General features: G+C 37.6%; 2 protein-coding genes across 2 annotated transcripts in view; both read left to right on the top strand.

The window, feature by feature from the left end:
* Positions 1-145: 145 nt before the first annotated feature.
* Positions 146-5,251, top strand: LOC107553179 (L-2-hydroxyglutarate dehydrogenase, mitochondrial-like). Its single transcript, XM_016235313.1, has 10 exons — positions 146-253; positions 890-1,005; positions 1,087-1,238; positions 1,326-1,457; positions 2,548-2,710; positions 2,793-2,827; positions 2,906-3,073; positions 3,155-3,312; positions 4,440-4,518; positions 5,222-5,251. Exons 1-10 carry the CDS (start codon positions 162-164, stop codon positions 5,249-5,251), a joined length of 1,125 nt encoding a protein of 374 aa, XP_016090799.1. The 5' UTR covers positions 146-161.
* Positions 5,252-6,993: 1,742 nt separating this feature from the next.
* Positions 6,994-18,074, top strand: part of LOC107553213 (son of sevenless homolog 2-like) — an 18,297-nt gene continuing 7,216 nt past the window's right edge. The window contains exons 1-16 of the mRNA XM_016235362.1: positions 6,994-7,242; positions 8,833-8,964; positions 9,052-9,216; positions 10,730-10,936; positions 11,065-11,208; positions 11,318-11,428; positions 12,847-12,945; positions 13,024-13,151; positions 13,237-13,892; positions 14,043-14,124; positions 14,363-14,485; positions 14,987-15,099; positions 15,229-15,451; positions 15,526-15,645; positions 15,784-15,946; positions 16,040-16,157. Coding sequence (XP_016090848.1) covers positions 7,099-7,242; positions 8,833-8,964; positions 9,052-9,216; positions 10,730-10,936; positions 11,065-11,208; positions 11,318-11,428; positions 12,847-12,945; positions 13,024-13,151; positions 13,237-13,892; positions 14,043-14,124; positions 14,363-14,485; positions 14,987-15,099; positions 15,229-15,451; positions 15,526-15,645; positions 15,784-15,946; positions 16,040-16,157 — 2,728 coding nt within the window. The 5' untranslated portion in view covers positions 6,994-7,098. The remainder of the gene's footprint in view (positions 7,243-8,832; positions 8,965-9,051; positions 9,217-10,729; positions 10,937-11,064; positions 11,209-11,317; positions 11,429-12,846; positions 12,946-13,023; positions 13,152-13,236; positions 13,893-14,042; positions 14,125-14,362; positions 14,486-14,986; positions 15,100-15,228; positions 15,452-15,525; positions 15,646-15,783; positions 15,947-16,039; positions 16,158-18,074) is intronic.

Below are 18,074 nucleotides of genomic sequence, written 5' to 3'. Positions count from 1 at the left end.
CATTGGTCAGTGAGTGTACGTCGGGGGCGGGGCTACGAAGGACAGCTTCAGAAGAAGATTCATTTACCTGAGATTAAACCATACCGAGTCAGCGACAAGCACTATGATTACACGGTTTTAATAAGTATGTTAGGAAAAGTGAAAACGTAATTTGTGGAATAATGATACGAACTTTCGGTACAGGATCTGTGCGCGCGCGCTTACTGTCACAGGGATCAAAGTATGCAACGTGCAGAGCTGCACACCACAGCGGGTGAGAATAACAACAGCACTCGAGTACTTAAAACATCAGTACAGAGTACTTAACCTGACAGAAGGTGTTCCGACTGTAGTGTTACACTAAGTACCCTACTTAAAAGTCCTTCAGCTATAGTATCACAATTAGGATTGTGACTGTACAGGGATATTGTGTCAGTGCAACCAATCACACTATGCACCGATAAAGGGATAATTCACAAAAAATATTCAATTCTGTCATTATTTACTCACCCTCATGTCGTTCCAAACCTGTTTGACTATTTCTTGTGTGGAGCATAACATATTTTGAAGAATGTTGACTTCCACTGTATGGAGAAAAAAAGTTAGAGACAGTTATCAATGTCTTAATTTCTGTTCCACAGAGAATGGAAAGTCAAACAGGTTTAAAATGGCACCAAATTAAAAATAAAACACTACAAACTAAAATCAGACATTTTAAGTGCTACAAGTGAATTTAGGCATCACAGCATAATAATGAATAGTATTATTTTATACTAGAGATTTATACTGCACTTTAAGAGAGTGTTAGATGAAGGCAAATGTTATCTAAATGTACTGTATAAATAGGGGACATAATTATGCACGGTTAAATATCCAATATCGGCTGATTTTATACCGTTATAATGTGTAGCTCATTCGATATGGCCATTATTGGTGGAGGGATTGTTGGACTGGCCTCTTCCAGAGAGCTGATCCTCAGGCACCCAAACCTCACCTTTACCCTGTTGGAGAAAGAAAAGGAACTTGGTAAGTGTGTGTGTGTTCTTGATACTTCGTCATATCCGCCTTGATTTCTTATTCATTTCTTTTGTGTATTCCTTCCCACAGCTCTCCATCAGACAGGTCATAACAGTGGTGTGATCCACTCTGGGATTTACTACACGCCGGGCTCTCTGAAGGCTCAGCTTTGTGTTCGTGGAGCCACGCTGACATATCAGTACTGCCAGAAGAAAGGTGTGCCTTATAAGAGATGTGGCAAGGTGAGAACAAACATAGGCCCCCTTAATACCACAGATACCAAAGAGCATTGACTCTATAGTATCCAGTGTGTATGTGTGTGACTTCAGCTTATTGTAGCTGTGGAGAGAGAGGAGATTCCCCGACTGAAAGCTCTATATGAGCGCGGTCAGATGAACAACGTACAAGATCTCCGGCTGATTGATGCCAAGGCCATCCGAGAGAAAGAGCCGTACTGCAGGGTGAGTGACATCTGTTTGTGTGTTAATGAAAAATAGGGTTCATATTTTCCACTCTTGTACCATCCACTGGTTTGATCAGTAACCAGGAGATTGCAAAAGTGCTGTCATCTGGCTTTTACCTGATTCAGGTGACCTTAGGCCTGCCGTTTCAAACACTGAACAATTAACCTATTTATGACTATCATGTATGTATTTGTATTTTGTATAACGTGTTTTAACCTCAGTGGTTATGTCAGTTTATGTTAAGCTGGCCCTCACATACACTACAGTTCAAAAGTTTGGGGTCGGAAGGATTTTTTAAATGTTTTTGAAAGAAGATGTCAAAATGCTGCGTTTATTTTATTAAAAATACAGGAACAATTTTAATATTGTGAAATATTTTTAGAATTTAAAACAACGGTTTTCTATTTTAATATGTTTTAAAATGTAATTTATTCCCGTGATGGCAAAGTTTAATTTTCAGCATCATTACTCCAGTCTTCAGTGTCACATGATCCTTCAGAAATCATTCTAATGTGATGATTTGGTGCTCAAAAAACATTTCTTATTATCATCGATATTGAAAACACTTGTTCTGATTAATATTTTAGTGAGAACCTTGATACAGTTTTTTCATTCTTTGATGAATAGAAAGTTCAAAAGAACAGAATTAGATATAGAAACTTTTTGTAATATTACAAATGTCTTATAATATTACAAAATTATACATTTGTTTTAAAAAAGCCAATTTAGACAGGAAGAGATCATCCGAACATCATAACATGCAACTAATAACTGTTTGTTTTGTTTATAGATAATATTTTGTTAAATATGTAATACTACAACAGACTATAGTGTGATTTTCAGTAATCAGAATTTCTGTCCAAAATTAATATAAACAAATAGTTTCCCAGTTTATATTAGAAAATGAAGCAGAATTTCAGCTTTTTACTGGTGCAACCCTAAAGTCCCGGAAGTGCCAGCCAATCAGATCTGATGGGAACTGCTGATTTCAGCCAACCTGTGCCATTTTTGCTTGCAAATATACATCGAACAGTCAGAGAATGGACTGTACATGTAATAATGAATGGTATTTTTTGTTTCTCCATAGGGCATCATGGCATTGGACTCTCCAAACACAGGGATTGTTGACTGGCAGTTAGTAGCTCTGACCTACGGTAAGGACTTCCAGGAAGTGGGTGGCACTGTGATAACTGACTTTGAAGCATCTGACATTAAGGTGGCAGCAGAAAGCCCAGCTGGGAGTGCTGAAGGTGTGTCACGTGACCTGCTCAAAGTCTCAGACCTCTTTATTTTCTTTAATATCAATGTATTCATCTCTTCATGTGTGTTTAGGCCTGAAATATCCCATCATCATCAAAAGCTCACAGGTGAGAAACTGATGTGTATGAATCATGTTTTTATGATCTCTTGGGTTGGTGTCTTAGTATGGCTGTGTTTGTGTGCAGGGGAAGGAGGTGAGGTGTAGGTTTGTGTTGACGTGTGGAGGCCTTTACTCTGATCGGTTGTCTGAGATATCTGGCTGTAGTTCAGAGCCCCGTATTGTTCCCTTCAGAGGAGATTACCTGGTGCTCAAGCCAGAGAAAAATTACCTGGTCAGGGGCAACATCTATCCTGTGAGTAGAAACACCCCACACAGACACATTATGCTCAGATATATGAGAACGTGTGTTTATGGACTCTGTTTGTATGCTGAGGTGCCAAACCCACGGTTCCCATTTCTTGGATTCCATTTCACCCCTCGTATGGACGGTAGCGTCTGGCTGGGCCCAAACGCTGTGTTGGCTTTTAAACGGGAGGGATATAAACTCTTTGACTTCGACACACAAGACTTCATTAATGCGGTCTCCTACAGGTACAATGAAATACACTTTGACATCTATAAGTTGAAAAGTTTGGGGTCAGTAAATTAAATTGATCAGAAGTGACAGTAAAAATATTTACAAAAGATTTATGTGTCAAATAAATGCTGTTCTTTTGAACTTTCCATTCATAAAAGAATCTTGGAAAGAAATATTAAGCTGCAACTGTTTTCAACATTGATAATGATAATAATAAAAAAAGTTTCTTAAGCAGATCAGGATATTAGAATGATTTCTGAAAGATCATGTGATGCTGAAGACTGGAGCAATGGCTGCTTAAAATTCAGCTTTGCCATCACAGGAATAAATTGTATTTTAAAATATATTAAAATAGAAAATGATTATTTTAAATTGTAATATTATTTCACAATATTACTATTTTTACTGTATTTTTGCTCAAATAAATGCACAAGCATAAAAAATTCTAATGAAAAAATCTTACAGACCTTACTTTTTATGGTAGTGTACACTCATATTAACATTCTCATGCATAGAGTGCACTTAAAGAAATATTCAGGGTTTAATTAAGCTCAGTCAACAGCACCTGTGGCATAATATTGATTACTACAAAAATGAATTTCACCTAGTTTTCTTTAAAAAAAATCTAGGTTACAGTGAGATACTTACAATGGAAGTGAATGGGGTCAATCATTAAATGCTAAAATACTCAATAGTATAGCCACCTGACTAAATAATGTGTGTTAACATGCTTTTAGTGTAAAAAAATTACTTACTAACTTTACATAAAATTTATATCCAATTTTACAACTTTGTTACCATGACAACATAATGCCTAAAACTCTAAAACGACCATAAAAATGACAATGTTACAGCTCAAATAATATGCTTTATTAGACAAATTAATGTTTTTATAAATGGTTTTAAAGTAAATTGGTACCATTTACTTCCTTTGTAAGTGCTTCGTCGTTACCTAAATTATTGTTCTTTTTTTTTTATAAAACAAGGGATGAGTCGAAACATTACCCCAAAAATGATGTCTATTGAGCTTACTGAACCCAGAATATTTCTTTAAGTTCATAGTGGTGTTCATTCAAGACAGTTTCTTGAATTAAAAACCAGGCTCCTTGCTCATGTTCATAATGTATGTGTGTGTATGTAGGGGTCTGCAGAGGCTGGTAATGAAGAATATTGTTTATGGAATGGAGGAAATATACAGAGGTGTGTTTACCAGTGCTCAGGTATTTAAATTTCAAGACAAAATATATTTTAAAGCTTAACATAACTATAAAAGTGTATACACTTTATAGAAATGCCCCTTAATATTTTTTACTTTAATATTTTATTAATTTACATTACTCTTCAGTATTTTATTGATATGTGACCCTGGACCACAAAACCAGTCTTAAGTCGCTGGGGTATATTTGTAGCAATAGCCAAAAGTACATTATGGGTCAAAATTATTGATTTTTCTTTTATGCAAAAAATCATTAGGCTATTAAGTAAAGATCATGTTCCATGGAGACATTTTGTAAATTTCCTATTGTAAATATATTAAAACTTAATTTTTGTTTAGTAATATGCATTGCTAAGAACTTCATTTGGACAACTTTAAAGGCGATTTTCTCTTCTTTTTTTTTTTTGCACCCTCAGATTCCAGATTTTCAAATAGTTGTATCTTGGTCAAATATTGTCCTATCCTAACAAACCATACATCAATGTAAAGCTTATTTTCGAAAAATTGACCTTTATGACTGGTTTTGTTTGTCCAGGGTCACATATCATTACTTGTCTAGAAATCACACACCTCATATATCCAGGTTTTTCCTAGGCACCCTTGTTCCTCAAAAGAATTTGAGGTTGCCGTTTAGTTGTTGAGATTGAAACATCTTGATTTTTTGTTGTTTTAGCTTATTATAATGCTTGTTTTGTCTTATTTAAAAGGTTTGCTGTGGGCCCCGGCCACTTAGTTGAGATCCCCTTTTTTCTAGAGCATAAATTGCTTAAAAGTTCACTTCCAGAATGAAAATTCTGTCATCATTTCCTCACCCTCCACTTGTTCCAAACCTGTATGAGTTTCTGTTCATGCTGAACACAAAATATTATATTTTGAAAAATGTTATTATCTGAACAGTTGATGAGCACCATTGACTTCCATAGTAGGGGGGAAAATATCACTTTTTAACCTAAACCCACCCTACCCCTCACAGAAAACTTTCTGCATTTTTACAATAAAAAAAAAACTATTTTTATACCAGCTTTACAAATGAGGACGTCCCCAAATGGATGTTTTTGGCGATTTTGTCAGGTCTTGCTCACTTTTGGGTACAAATTTGTCGCCTAAATATGGTTAAGTAGGCACACACATACACTAATTTAGTTAGTTTCTTTTTATTTATGTTTGAGATTGAGGGATTCCAGGGCTTCCCTGCCAGAATAAATGACAAAATGTATTCCAGATCTCCCTTCCGTCTTGTTCTTCTCACTACTGCAAATAAAAATATCTCAGCACCATCAGGAGACTGTGGGAGCAGATGGTGTGTGTGAATGTTTCTGGTTGTGAGAGAAAGAAAAATTTAGGCTGCATCTGATGCAGAAAATGATTTATGCTTCAAAACAAACAAATCCTTAAAAATAAATGTGAAGTGAGTGACACACTGAGACAAATAAAGAGTTTTAATTATAAACAACATATTCACTGATCATTACTTAAAGGGAAAGCTCACCCTAATATTTAAATTAATTTACTCCATTTACTCATCCACATGTCATTCCAAACCTGTATGCCTTTCTTTCTTCTGTGGAGCATAAAAGAAGATACTTTGAAAAATGTCTCAGTGGTTATTTTACAATGGAGGTCAGTAGTAACCAAAACTGGTTACCAACTTTCTTCAAAATAAATAATGCATTCTGCAGAAGAAAGTAATAAAGGTTTGGAACTTTATGAGAGTGAATAAATAATATCAGAATTATCAATTAAGTCGCTGATCTGTTCCGTATAAGTTATATTACTCATCCAAATTTAAAGCTTCAGAATGTAAATATACGAAGCATTGCTTTTAAATCTCATCTTGAATGTTTTTCACTCTGGACATACACTCACTAGCGCTCACATCTATCATTTTGTCTGCCTGCTCTCCCATTCTCCACATCAATACTTTTCTGTCTGCTACTATCATCCCCCCCCATTCCTGGAGAAGACAGAGGGGTAGAGTGTGTGTTTGTATCTGCATGTGTGTATGTGTGTTGTGGGGTCCCAGTAGAGTAGCTCTTAGTGCCTAATGGAGGACGGCATGTAACCAGACACTAGAGCAGAGAGCACAAGCCATCTCTCATCTGTGTATTTGTGTGTGTGTGTGTATGTGCTTGCATGCATTTGCTTTGTTTTTGGTCAGTATTTCACAGTTGCACTGCAGAAGTGGATTAAACCTGTGTTCGAAGCTGTGCTCACCTTTAACCTTTCACCCATCATAACACAAATGCTATTTTTCATTTGATTTGAGACTGCTACTGTTTGCAGTCTCTCTCTGACTGGTTTTGCCACACTACCTGGTTCCCCCCCCCCCCCCCTTCATTTGTCCACCAAACTGAGAGCTGAGAAGGTGTGTGTGTGTGTCTGCATATCAGTGTGTGTATGTCAGATGATGTCATGTTGCCTTTGCAACAGTGTGTCTATCTATAAATCTGTGAGAGAGCTGTAATCGCAGACCAGATTTTTTTATAACTTTATTTTTATTGGGGGTTTTTTGTGTGCATTTGTCTTGGTGATACCATTCAAATGCATCCGTGATTCAGTGTTACGATGAAGTTATAACATTGCTATGTTTTTATATGTGCAGGTGCAGTTACAAGTGCATCCAAATCTGTCGGCTAAAGAAGACGCACTCCAGCACATTGAGGCGCTCATACTACAGCTCCTGAACAAGCTGTGTGTTACACAGCCCAGAACAATAGCTGATGTCGAGGTTAACATAAGTACACATCAGGGATGGGTGGTGTTATGGCATACTGTATGGTGTACTATGGGAGAAGTGTGTCAGCTGGCTGCAATTGTGCTATACAGATTTATATATTTATGCTAGGGATGTGCGATATTGATGATTTGATCGTGGACAATTAAAATATCTCCACTATCTGTTTTTAAAGAAATATTGTACTATTGTGCTACAGCGCACATTCTATCAGTTGCAGTTCTGGCACCTCCGTCTCGATATACTGTACAATGCGACGTAGATTCACATCAAATGTTAACTCAGTTGTAGAGTTACACTCACGGGACACTGCTCACAAATGTACATTATTTGAATGTGCTTTAAAGCCTTGCCAGTTAAACATTTAATTTGTGTGCTGTTCTGACATGAACACCTGAAGCGTGTACACATTAAAAAAGCCTGTCAAACAGCACCTGATAACTGGACCAAGTTATATTTTGCGTCTGATTGTGCTAATACTGTCAAAAATAAACTAGGTTTACATATAAACACAGTTGGTTATGTCTAAAGTGAACGTAAACAGTTGAGAGGAAAACGGCCTGTACATTAGATGCATGTCTTAAAGCGACAGTACTAAACCATAGATTGTAAAAAAAAGATGGACGATGCATCTCCTATTCCTTCCAGTATAGAAAAGTGAAGCCAAAGCTTCTCAGTATGGCTGCTGCCATCTTGAGTAAATGACGTCATTTGGAGCCCGAGTCTGCGCAGTAGAGATTCGTTTGGAGCCAGAGTCTGCGCAGTAGTGTCGTGAGGTGGAGCCGCGGTATCAAACTCCCGCAGACCCAATCAACCATAACGACACGCCCCATTTTTATAGCATCAAATTACTAGCTAAAATCAAACTTATCACAAAACGAACAATTGAACATGTATCAGCGTGATAACAACTACCTTAAATGACCATAACCATCTTTCGGAAAATTGTATTGGAAGCGTAATAAGGCACACCCTTACTAAACATGCTGCCGATTGTCATTTAAAGGGATAGTTCACCCAAAAATAAAATTTCTGTCATTATTTACTCACTCACATGTTGTCCCAAAGCTGTATTAATTAGATTATGTGGGTAAGAATGTGGGTAACCAAACAGTTGCTGGTCCCCATTGACTTTGATAGTAGCAAAAAAAATACTATGGAAGTCACTTGGGACAAGCAACTGTTTGGTTACCAACGTTCTTCAAAATAACTTATGTTCAACAGAAGAAAGAAACTCATTCAGGTTTAAAACAACTTGAGAGTGATGTATATTGATGTATATAGTGTTTTATTTTTATATTTATATTTGTTAATTCAGTTTCTTGAATGCTACTGCTAAATACACCTACTGTACCTGAAAAATAAAGCTCTGTTTGTTTTATTTGTATAAAATCTCTTGTATAAAAATGCAAAATCTCTTACATTTTTATAAATCATGTATTTTTTATGAATATAGTAAAATCAAGAGGTAGCCATGACCCTGACTACTACCTGACATAGTTAAACACAAATGCATGCATACAGTCTGGCAGTATGTGTTTGCCTGATCAGTTTTGTCACCTTTGGCTTGATGTGTAATCACAGGATCGTGTCCAGAAGACGTTCCCGAATCCTATCGATAAATGGGCCATGTCAGACGCTCAGTCTGCGATAGAGAAGCGCAAGCGAAGGAACCCGCTGCTGCTGCCAGTTGATAAGATACATCCACTACTGAAGGTGCGAAAACTTCAAACACATCGTCAATATTCACATACTGCTAGCTAGCACACAGAGTAACATGCATCTGTTTTTTTATGTGTGCAGGAGGTTCTGGGTTATAAAATCGACTATCATGTGTGTCTGTATATTGTTGCTGTGCTGGAGTACATCTCAGCCGACATCCTCAAGCTGGCTGGAAACTACGTGAGCAACATTCGACATTACGAGATCAGCCAGCAAGACATCACTGTCTCCATGTGTGCTGACAAGGTCAGAAGTGTGTGTGAGTGTGTCTGTGTGTTTAAAAAGTTACTGATTCGTTATGTCTGCATAAACAGTTTTGTTTCTTGAAAGGATGTTACGAGTGAAGTTATTGAAGAAATTAAACAGTGATGATACACATTTAATTATGACAGTTATTACAACTGTTTCTTTCTAATGTGTCTGAAACATGATGGAGAAAGACCTTCTTAATCCCTAATTAAATTATAAATTAAGTCAAGATGGGCAGTTAATTAAGAAATGGTAATTAAGTAATTATAATTCTCTGTTACACTAAATTTTATTTAAGTTAAATCAAATCTGAAGCCTGCAAAATATGTTGACACTAGCACTAGGGTCTAAATAATCTTGATCAAGATGATGCAAAAAAAAATCTAATTTAATATACATGTGCTCATCTGTTAAAGGGGTCCTATTATGCTCTTTTACAAAGTCTTGATTTTGTTTTGGGGGTGTACTAGAACAGGCTCTCATACTAGGTTGTTCGAAAAACACATTATTTTTCACATATGTTACATGATTACAACACCTCTCTCCCCAGTCTAGCATGAACGGCTCGAATAGTTCCTTTATCAAATGAAGGCCCACCTTGCTGTGATTGGTTTGCTGGTTAGATTGGTTAGCTGGGCCAGTGTGTGCTGTGATTGGCAGCACTCTGCGCCTGGTCGGGAAATGTCATGACCCTTACCATAGCTGTCTGCGAGCTTCAGTATAAATATTGCGTCAAAATCAAATCAATTTGAGCGAGATTTAAACCCGGATGATTGTAACCACTCTAAGTTCATCTGCCTTGGGAAAGCTAGCGTGTCTCCTACATAGTGATAACACTCGTTGCCTTCTCTAGTGCAGCCCAACCAGGTCTCGTCCCATTCATCGATATTTGTGATATCACAAATCCCGGAAAATATGCATTGTAGTCCAAACGAGTCGTTCGTTGTAGTTTTTGAAAAGTGATTTCTGTTAAATAAAATATCTCCTTTTGAAGTGGACTTTGAGCTTTGTAACTTTGCAGATCTTTTTTTATGCTCAAACCGCAACATTACAGACTAACTAAAGTTGAAAAAGTGAAAAGCATAATAGGACCCCTTTAAGTTCCAAGAAATTTTGTTTTTATTCATTCTGTTTTCATGTTTCTTTTTTTTTATTATTATTATACTGAGACAATAATATTGTTATCTTCAAACCAAATGATCTAAAGTTTTGTGAGGCTCACTGACCTTGACACATCATTATGGTCTACAATATCTGTTATATTATTATGTTTATTATTGTTCTTGTTGCTGTTATTTTCAAATATTTATTTTATGCGAAGCTGCTCTATTCAATTATACTACAGAAATAAAAATAATAATGAAAGATTATTCTGAATTAGTAGGTCTGAATACCACGACCAATAAAGATGAACTACAGAAATTATAGTGAACAGATGTAGTTGATTTTAATGTATTAACAGTCCTAGTATTGCTTTTGTGTGTGTGTGTGGTTGTGTGCGTGCCTTCAGGTGTTAATGGATATGTTCGATCAGGAAGAGGAGATGGGGCTGGTGTCTCAGAGTGTAGAGGAGGTGTCTTCCTCTGGTGTGCTCACATATGATGACCTTGTGCGTCTGGAGATCGCTGAGGAGCGTCAGTATCTGCGGGAACTCGATCTCATCATCAAAGTATTCCGGCAAGCCTTTACGTCCAATAGCAAACTCTTCTCCACTCAGGTGCATTCTTCTGACCAATCAGAACATGAGCTAATGGAAATAAGCATTCATACTGGCAGGGATTCGCTGTTTGCTTTCTCTTTATTATCATTTATTCTCAGTTTTCTCTCTGCCTGCAATGTGTGTAGGATGTGGATCTGGCATTCAGTAATATTCTAGAGGTTCACGAGTTAACGGTTAAGCTGTTGGGTCTTATTGAGGATGCCGTAGAAATGACAGCTGATGGGAGTCCACACCCACTTGTGGGCAGCTGCTTCGAAGACCTTGCTGAGGTACAGAAACGCAAACACTCATGAGAGTCCAAAAACTAGAAATACCGTTGTGTATGATGTACATTACTGTGCTGTTAGAAATGTTTGTGTGCAAATCTGTTGTGTACAGGAGCAGGCGTTTGATCCGTATGAGACACTCTCTCAGGACATCCTCTCTAAAGAATACTGTCAACATTTCAACACTCTGATGTCCCGCCCCACTGTTGCTCTGTACTTCCAGGTCAGCACCAACATCTGCCTCTGATTGGTTCATCTTTTTTTCTTGAATTGTTTTTTGGAAAGTGAAGTGACATGTGGCCGAGCATGGTGACCCATACTCGCAATTTGTGCTCTGCATTAACCCATCCAAATGCACACACAGAGTAGTGAACACACACACACCATGAACACACACCCAGAGCAGTGGTGCCCGGGGAGCAGTTGGGGGTTCGGTGCCTTGCTCAATAGTCTCACCTCAGTAGTGGTGGGTGGAAGAGAGTGCTGGTTATTCACTCCCCCCACTGACAATTCCTGCCAGACCAGATACTCGAACCCGCAACCTTTGGGTTACAAGTCCTACTCTCTAACCATTAGGCCTTGAGTCACGACTGCCTGTGTCATGTAACCAATAAATTGGTGAGATTAAAAATCTATAACATTTTGTTGAAATTCAAAATAAAAACAGTTTTAAATGCTTCACATTAAAGTGAATTTAGGTTTCACAGCATTATAATGCACAGTATGAAAAATGGATATCAATTTTGAGATTTGATAAAGATTACATTTAACAGTGTTATTAAATTACTAACATTGTTACAGCAATGATAATCTAAATGGGGGAAAAATATGTGGAAAGAAGCGTGCATAATTAAATATCCAATTTCAACAAATACTAATAAATTTAAGTAAATAATAATATTGGTCGAAAGCTGGCAGTGTTATTTTAGTATTATTTATATGCTTTTTTAGTATTTATTAATATTTGAATTAGCTTTACTTATGTTTTCAGTTTTAATTTTAGGTTTAGTTTAAGTTTTAGTAATATTGTTTTGTGCTTTTTGAATATTTTTTGTGTAGCTTTGATTTAAATTAGTTTGAGTAATTTTAGTCCTAAAACTTATTTTATTCCAGTTAGTTGCTAAGACAGCATTTCTGATTTTCAGTTATCTTTTTTTAAGTTTAAGTTTTTCATCTGATATTTTATTTTTTTTAGTTATATCAATATCAACACTGATAATTGATATATACCTAATAAATTTAAACCGGTTTAAAAATAGAAAATATCTCCAGACACTGAGGATTGTTTTGATTTACTATTTAAGTTTCAAACTCCTTTATTGATCAGTTCAATTGTTTTTGTAGAGATATTGTTTTTATTATGTAGGTTAGTGTTGCATGGATCAGTTTCAGTCATGTTTGCTTCACTTTTATCCAGTACAGTGCCTCTTAGAAATTACTCTGTAACTGAACTTAAGACAACTTGTTCTTTCTTTAGTTGAACTAGGAAATTATATGTACTACATTTTGAAGGCAGATAATACAATGTAAATAGAAACTTTTGGGTACAGGGAGAGGGAGGGCGGTGGAATCAAAGCCTTCATCTCTGCAGGCATGTGCTCAGATGTTCTGTCTCCTGTGGTGTGTTTCTGTGTGTTTCAGTCAATTGCAGAGGGTTTTAAGGAGGCAGTGCAGTATGTGCTTCCTCAGTTGATGATGGTTCCCGTTTACCACTGCATGCACTACTTTGAACTGTTACAGGTAAACACACTTCACTCAATCAGTAACCTACAGCTGGGTAATGTGTTACTTAAGGTTTGTGTATCATTGTCTCTGTAGCAATTGCAAGAGTGCAGTGAAGACCAAGATGACAGAGAGTGTTTAAAACAGGCTCAGACTGCACTGATCAACCTACAGTGCAGCATTGAACGCATATATGCTAAACACCAACCACGGCGCAAACAAGGGTAATGCAAACACCAGGGTTTGTACACCTATATGTCTGTACTAAATCCCATTTTCATTTTTCATTCTTGTGATTTTCTCTTTTAGGGAGCCGCTGTATCGGTTATATAGTCGTGCATCTCGTAGCAAGCAGGCAGCAATAAAGCGTATGAATGACATCCAGAAGTGTATTGATGGCTGGGAAGGCAGAGATATCGGCCAGTGCTGCAGCCAGTTCATCATGGAGGGGGCGCTCCTACGGACCGGAGCCAAACACGAACGGCACAACTTCCTGTTCGATGGCCTCATGATAAGCTGCAAAGCCAACCAGAGCTCCAGGTTGCCGGGAGCAGGCAGTGGGGCAGAGTTTCGTCTGAAAGAGAAGTTTGTTTTACGCAAGTATCGCATTGTAGATCGTGAGGATTCACCAGATTTTTGTCACGCATTTGAGCTGGTGGGCCGCGAGGAAAGCGGTGCCGTGTTCAGCGTGCGTTCAGTGGAAGAGAAGAGTGCATGGATGGCTGCGCTGGTCACGCTGCAGTACCGGCCTACTCTGGACCGCATGTTGGACACCGTTCTGCACCGCGAGGAACAAGCACAACCGTTGAGGCTGCCGTCACCGGACATCTACCGGTTTGCTATACAGGATTCTGAGGAGAACATAGTATTTGAGGAGGGAGCGCAGAGCAAGACTGGAATCCCCATTATTAAGGCCGGGGCAGTTGTCAAGCTTATTGAGAGACTGACGTACCACATGTATGCAGGTACAGAATAAAACACTCCTTTAGATCTAAAGGTCTTTAAGAAAGAAATTCAGTCAAATGTCACCAAGCCTTTGCCTACTAGTGTGTTTCTTTGATATTTGTGTCTGTCCCTGCATGCCATTATAAGTACTGTTCTTCTTTTCCACACAGACCCAAATTTTGTGCGTACGTTTCTGACTACATACCGTTCTTTCTGTAAACCACAAGACCTACTCACACTACTGATTGAAAGGTAAAGCACACATACACTTGTGTCACACACATGTTCAGCCAATGAGAAGAGAGGAATTCTGTTAAATTATTCATAGCTCTGCCATCACTCTAAAATGCCTGCATGTCCATCAGGGAGTTTGTTGCATTTACACAACTTAATCTGAAGTTTGCTGTTTCTTGTTGTGTTTCCCTTTCATGTTAAGATGTACAGTATATGCATGCAATTTAGTTTTACTTGTTTCCCCATGATGCTTCAGGATTGAGATTCCAGAGCCAGAGCCATCAGAAGCAGACCGAGAGGCACTCTGGAATGGAGAGCAACCAATGGCAGCTGAGCTTCAGAGATTTCGCAGAGAATATGTGCAGCCTGTCCAACTCAGGTAAAACACACATTCTCATTCGCCAAGCACACTCGTGCATGACGCACTCGTGATATTATCACAATTTAAAATAACTTTTTTCTATTTGAATATATCTTAAAAATGTGATTTATTCCTGTGATGGCAAAGCTGAATTTTCAGCAGCCATTACTGCAGTCTTCAGAAATCTTTCTAATATGCTGATTTGGTGCTCATAATTAGAAACATTTCTAATTATTATCAGTTGAAAACAGTTGTTCTGCTTAATATTTTTGTGGAAACCGTGATGCTTTTTTTTCAGGATTCTTTGATTCATTGAAGCTTCGAAAGAACAGCATTTAATTGAAATTATTGAAATTTCTATTTCTTTTTTCTTTTCTTTTTTTGTAAGACTCAACCATCCTGTTGTTGCTTTATCTTGTGCTCATTTCAGTCAGTGTCACCACACCACAGTCCTGCTGTCCATCAGTTCTAATAGTGTCTGTGAGCACGTCGGTCTGATGTCTGTATGTGTGTCTTTAGGGTTCTGAATGTATTCCGTCAGTGGGTAGAACATCACTTTTATGACTTTGAGAATGATCCTGAACTCAGCTGTGGACTTGAAGAATACCTCACCAGCACCACACAACTTAGAGGTACGTACACACACTCTAACATTTCTGAATGTGCATTCATGATGTATGAGCATGTAGATCTTACATATACACATACTCAATGAGACAAACACACATTTAGAGACTGGTGTCTAATATTCTGTTTTTCAGGTAAATCGATGCGCAAGTGGGTGGAGTCTATCATCAAGATCATGAGACGGAAGAAACAAACTCAATCTAATGGCATCAGTCACAACATCACCTTTGAGAGCCCACCTCCTCCTATTGAATGGCACATCAGCCGCCCCGGGAGCATTGACACCTTTGATCTCATGACCCTTCATCCAATAGAAATTGCTCGTCAGTTAACACTTCTAGAGTCTGATCTGTACAGGTAAGCCAATCAGAACTATAAGCATATGTTAGGATAACATACATTGACTGACTATTGTACATTTGTGTACATAGAGCCGTTCGTCCATCTGAGCTGGTAGGAAGCGTTTGGACAAAGGAAGATAAAGAGAAGAATTCTCCCAATTTGCTAAGGATGATTAGACACACAACCAACCTCACACTGTGGTTTGAAAAGTGAGTAACTAGCTCATAGCCAACTGCATCATCTCTACAAACAGTACAACACATTTTATATTGCAGAAAAACATAATCTCCAATCTTGATGTTATAAATTATGTAAGTAAATTCTTTGTTTCTCTCTCTGTCACTCAGGTGTGTAGTAGAGGCTGAAAATGTGGACGAGAGGGTTGCTGTATTCTCTCGTATTATTGAGATCCTGCAGGTGTTTCAAGAGCTCAATAACTTTAATGGAGTTTTGGAGATTGTAAGCGCCATTAACTCAGTACCGGTGTATCGTCTCGACCACACGTTTGAGGTGACCTGTTCATTCATTATGCACTCACAGTGTGAATCAGAATAGTAATTGTCCGATAATAATGGAATATGTGGTTTTGTTGTGTATATGTAGGCCGTGCCTGAGAGGAAAAGGAGGATTCTAGAGGAAGCTGTTGAACTCAGTCAAGATCATTTTAAGAAATACCTCGCCAAGCTCAAATCCATCAACCCGCCTTGCGTACCTTTCTTTGGTAAGAGAAAGAGCTGCTTTGTAACAAACTAGCATATATTTACAAAGTTTGAGGTGGTAAGGATTATTTAATGTTTTAGAATAAGTCTTGCTCACTAAGGCTGCATTTATTTTGCATTGCATTTATTTTGTCAAAAAATATTAATGTTGTGAAATAGTATTACAATTTAAAATAACTTGTCTGTTGTTATATATTTTGAAATGTAATTTATTCCGGTAACACTTTACAATAAGGATCATTAGTTAACTACTTTAGTTAAGAAGAACTAAGAATGAACAATACTTCTCAATGTTTCCCATTCATTATCTAGACTGTGGTGGCCTGCCACAGTTTCATAATAAAGCGAATATATATTTATACTTATAACATAAAAGTTCTTTAACGTTGTGTTTCACATAGGAATGCAGTATCGGTATCGGGCCCCGATACTGAGCTTCTGTACTCATACTCGTTAAAATGCTCCGATACCAAACGCCGATACCACACAGCATGTGATAAGTGCCATATTCAGACAAAGAAACACTGACAACAGAACAACAGACAGCAGAATTGAGTTATTAGAGATTAAGGATGTATACGAAGTATATGTATGCAATGAATATAATGTTAAACATTCAGTATTAACGCCTGTATAGCTGATGTGTGCGAGCTGATAAGCAAATTGAGCACGTGTGAGTGGATTGAGCGCGCGGCAGCACAGATGCGCGAGCTTGTCGAGTGAATAGCCTATACCTTTCTCACTTGACATAAACATGTAAGTAAAACAATGCACAAGTTACTTAACGGTAGAGAGAGAGAGAGAGCGCAATTCTGGCGAGCTTGTCGAGTGAATATATCTTTCTCACAGACATCACTGGAAAGTTTGTAGTTTGGTCGGATATGTCATAAACAAGTAAGTAAAACATTGCACAAGTTACTTAACGGTAGGGAGATAACGGTAGAGAGAGAGAGAGAGCGCAATTCTGTTGTGTGATCTTTGATGTCCACTCACTTAACACACGCGTCATTTGGATTAAAACTAAATCGTAAACATAAGACCGTTTATAGGGGCATTCATTATAAACATCATTCATTTACAATCTTAGGCATACACGACTTTCAGGCGAAAGTGAATCTAGCTTGTGTGAAATGCGCTAGGCTGTACTTTTCCCTCTCATTCTGCACCAGTACAAATATGTGCACGCGTTGCGGAGTGGTTCCCTGCATTATTACAGCAAAGCGCGTGATTACAGTACTAAGCCGCTGCAATGGAGCAGCTCTAATGCTATTAAATTAAAGATGATGTACCATAGAGCAAAAAAATGAACAGTGAAAGTAACAAAAATTTGTAAAATACATTTTAATGGGCATAATTAAGTGTGAAAATAACCAAAGGATATACAGTCAAACCAAAGATTATTCAGAGACCAGATATAATTTTTATTTTTATTTGTATTTTTTTAAGAGGGTGCAGGACACTATAGTTCATTTATGTAAGTGAGGATAGCAAAATAAAGTAAACTGTGATAAATTATACCCAAAAATTCTTCATACGGTGGACTACCAGTAAAACTGATAAAAAATTTGGGACCAAAAATTATTCAGACTGAGTCTGGGAAAAAACATTGAAGTTGAGGTTTGCATGAAGCTGGGTGACAGCATGCCCAGGAGACTACAGGCTGTCATTAAGGCTAAGGGTTGCCCTACGAACTATTGATGGTTGTGTAAATACTGTCATACTAACAGCTGTCTGAATAATTTTTGGTTGATTGTAATCCATTACATACCTTTCTAGCAAAGTTATGTAACATTATCAAGCTGAATTTGTTCTGACACAGTTTAACTCTTGAGTTCTTGTCATATTTTATTACCATTTTCTAAACTATAGCAAATAAACTGTGATAATGTGAGAAATGTTGAAGGTGTCTGAATAAATTT

This window comes from Sinocyclocheilus grahami, unplaced genomic scaffold (genome assembly GCF_001515645.1).
Source record: "Sinocyclocheilus grahami isolate Dianchi unplaced genomic scaffold, SAMN03320097.WGS_v1.1 scaffold466.1, whole genome shotgun sequence".
NCBI classification, from domain to species: Eukaryota; Metazoa; Chordata; class Actinopteri; order Cypriniformes; family Cyprinidae; genus Sinocyclocheilus; species Sinocyclocheilus grahami.
Note: the sequence above shows the minus strand (reverse complement) of the source record. Positions and strands in the feature narration are given on the sequence as shown.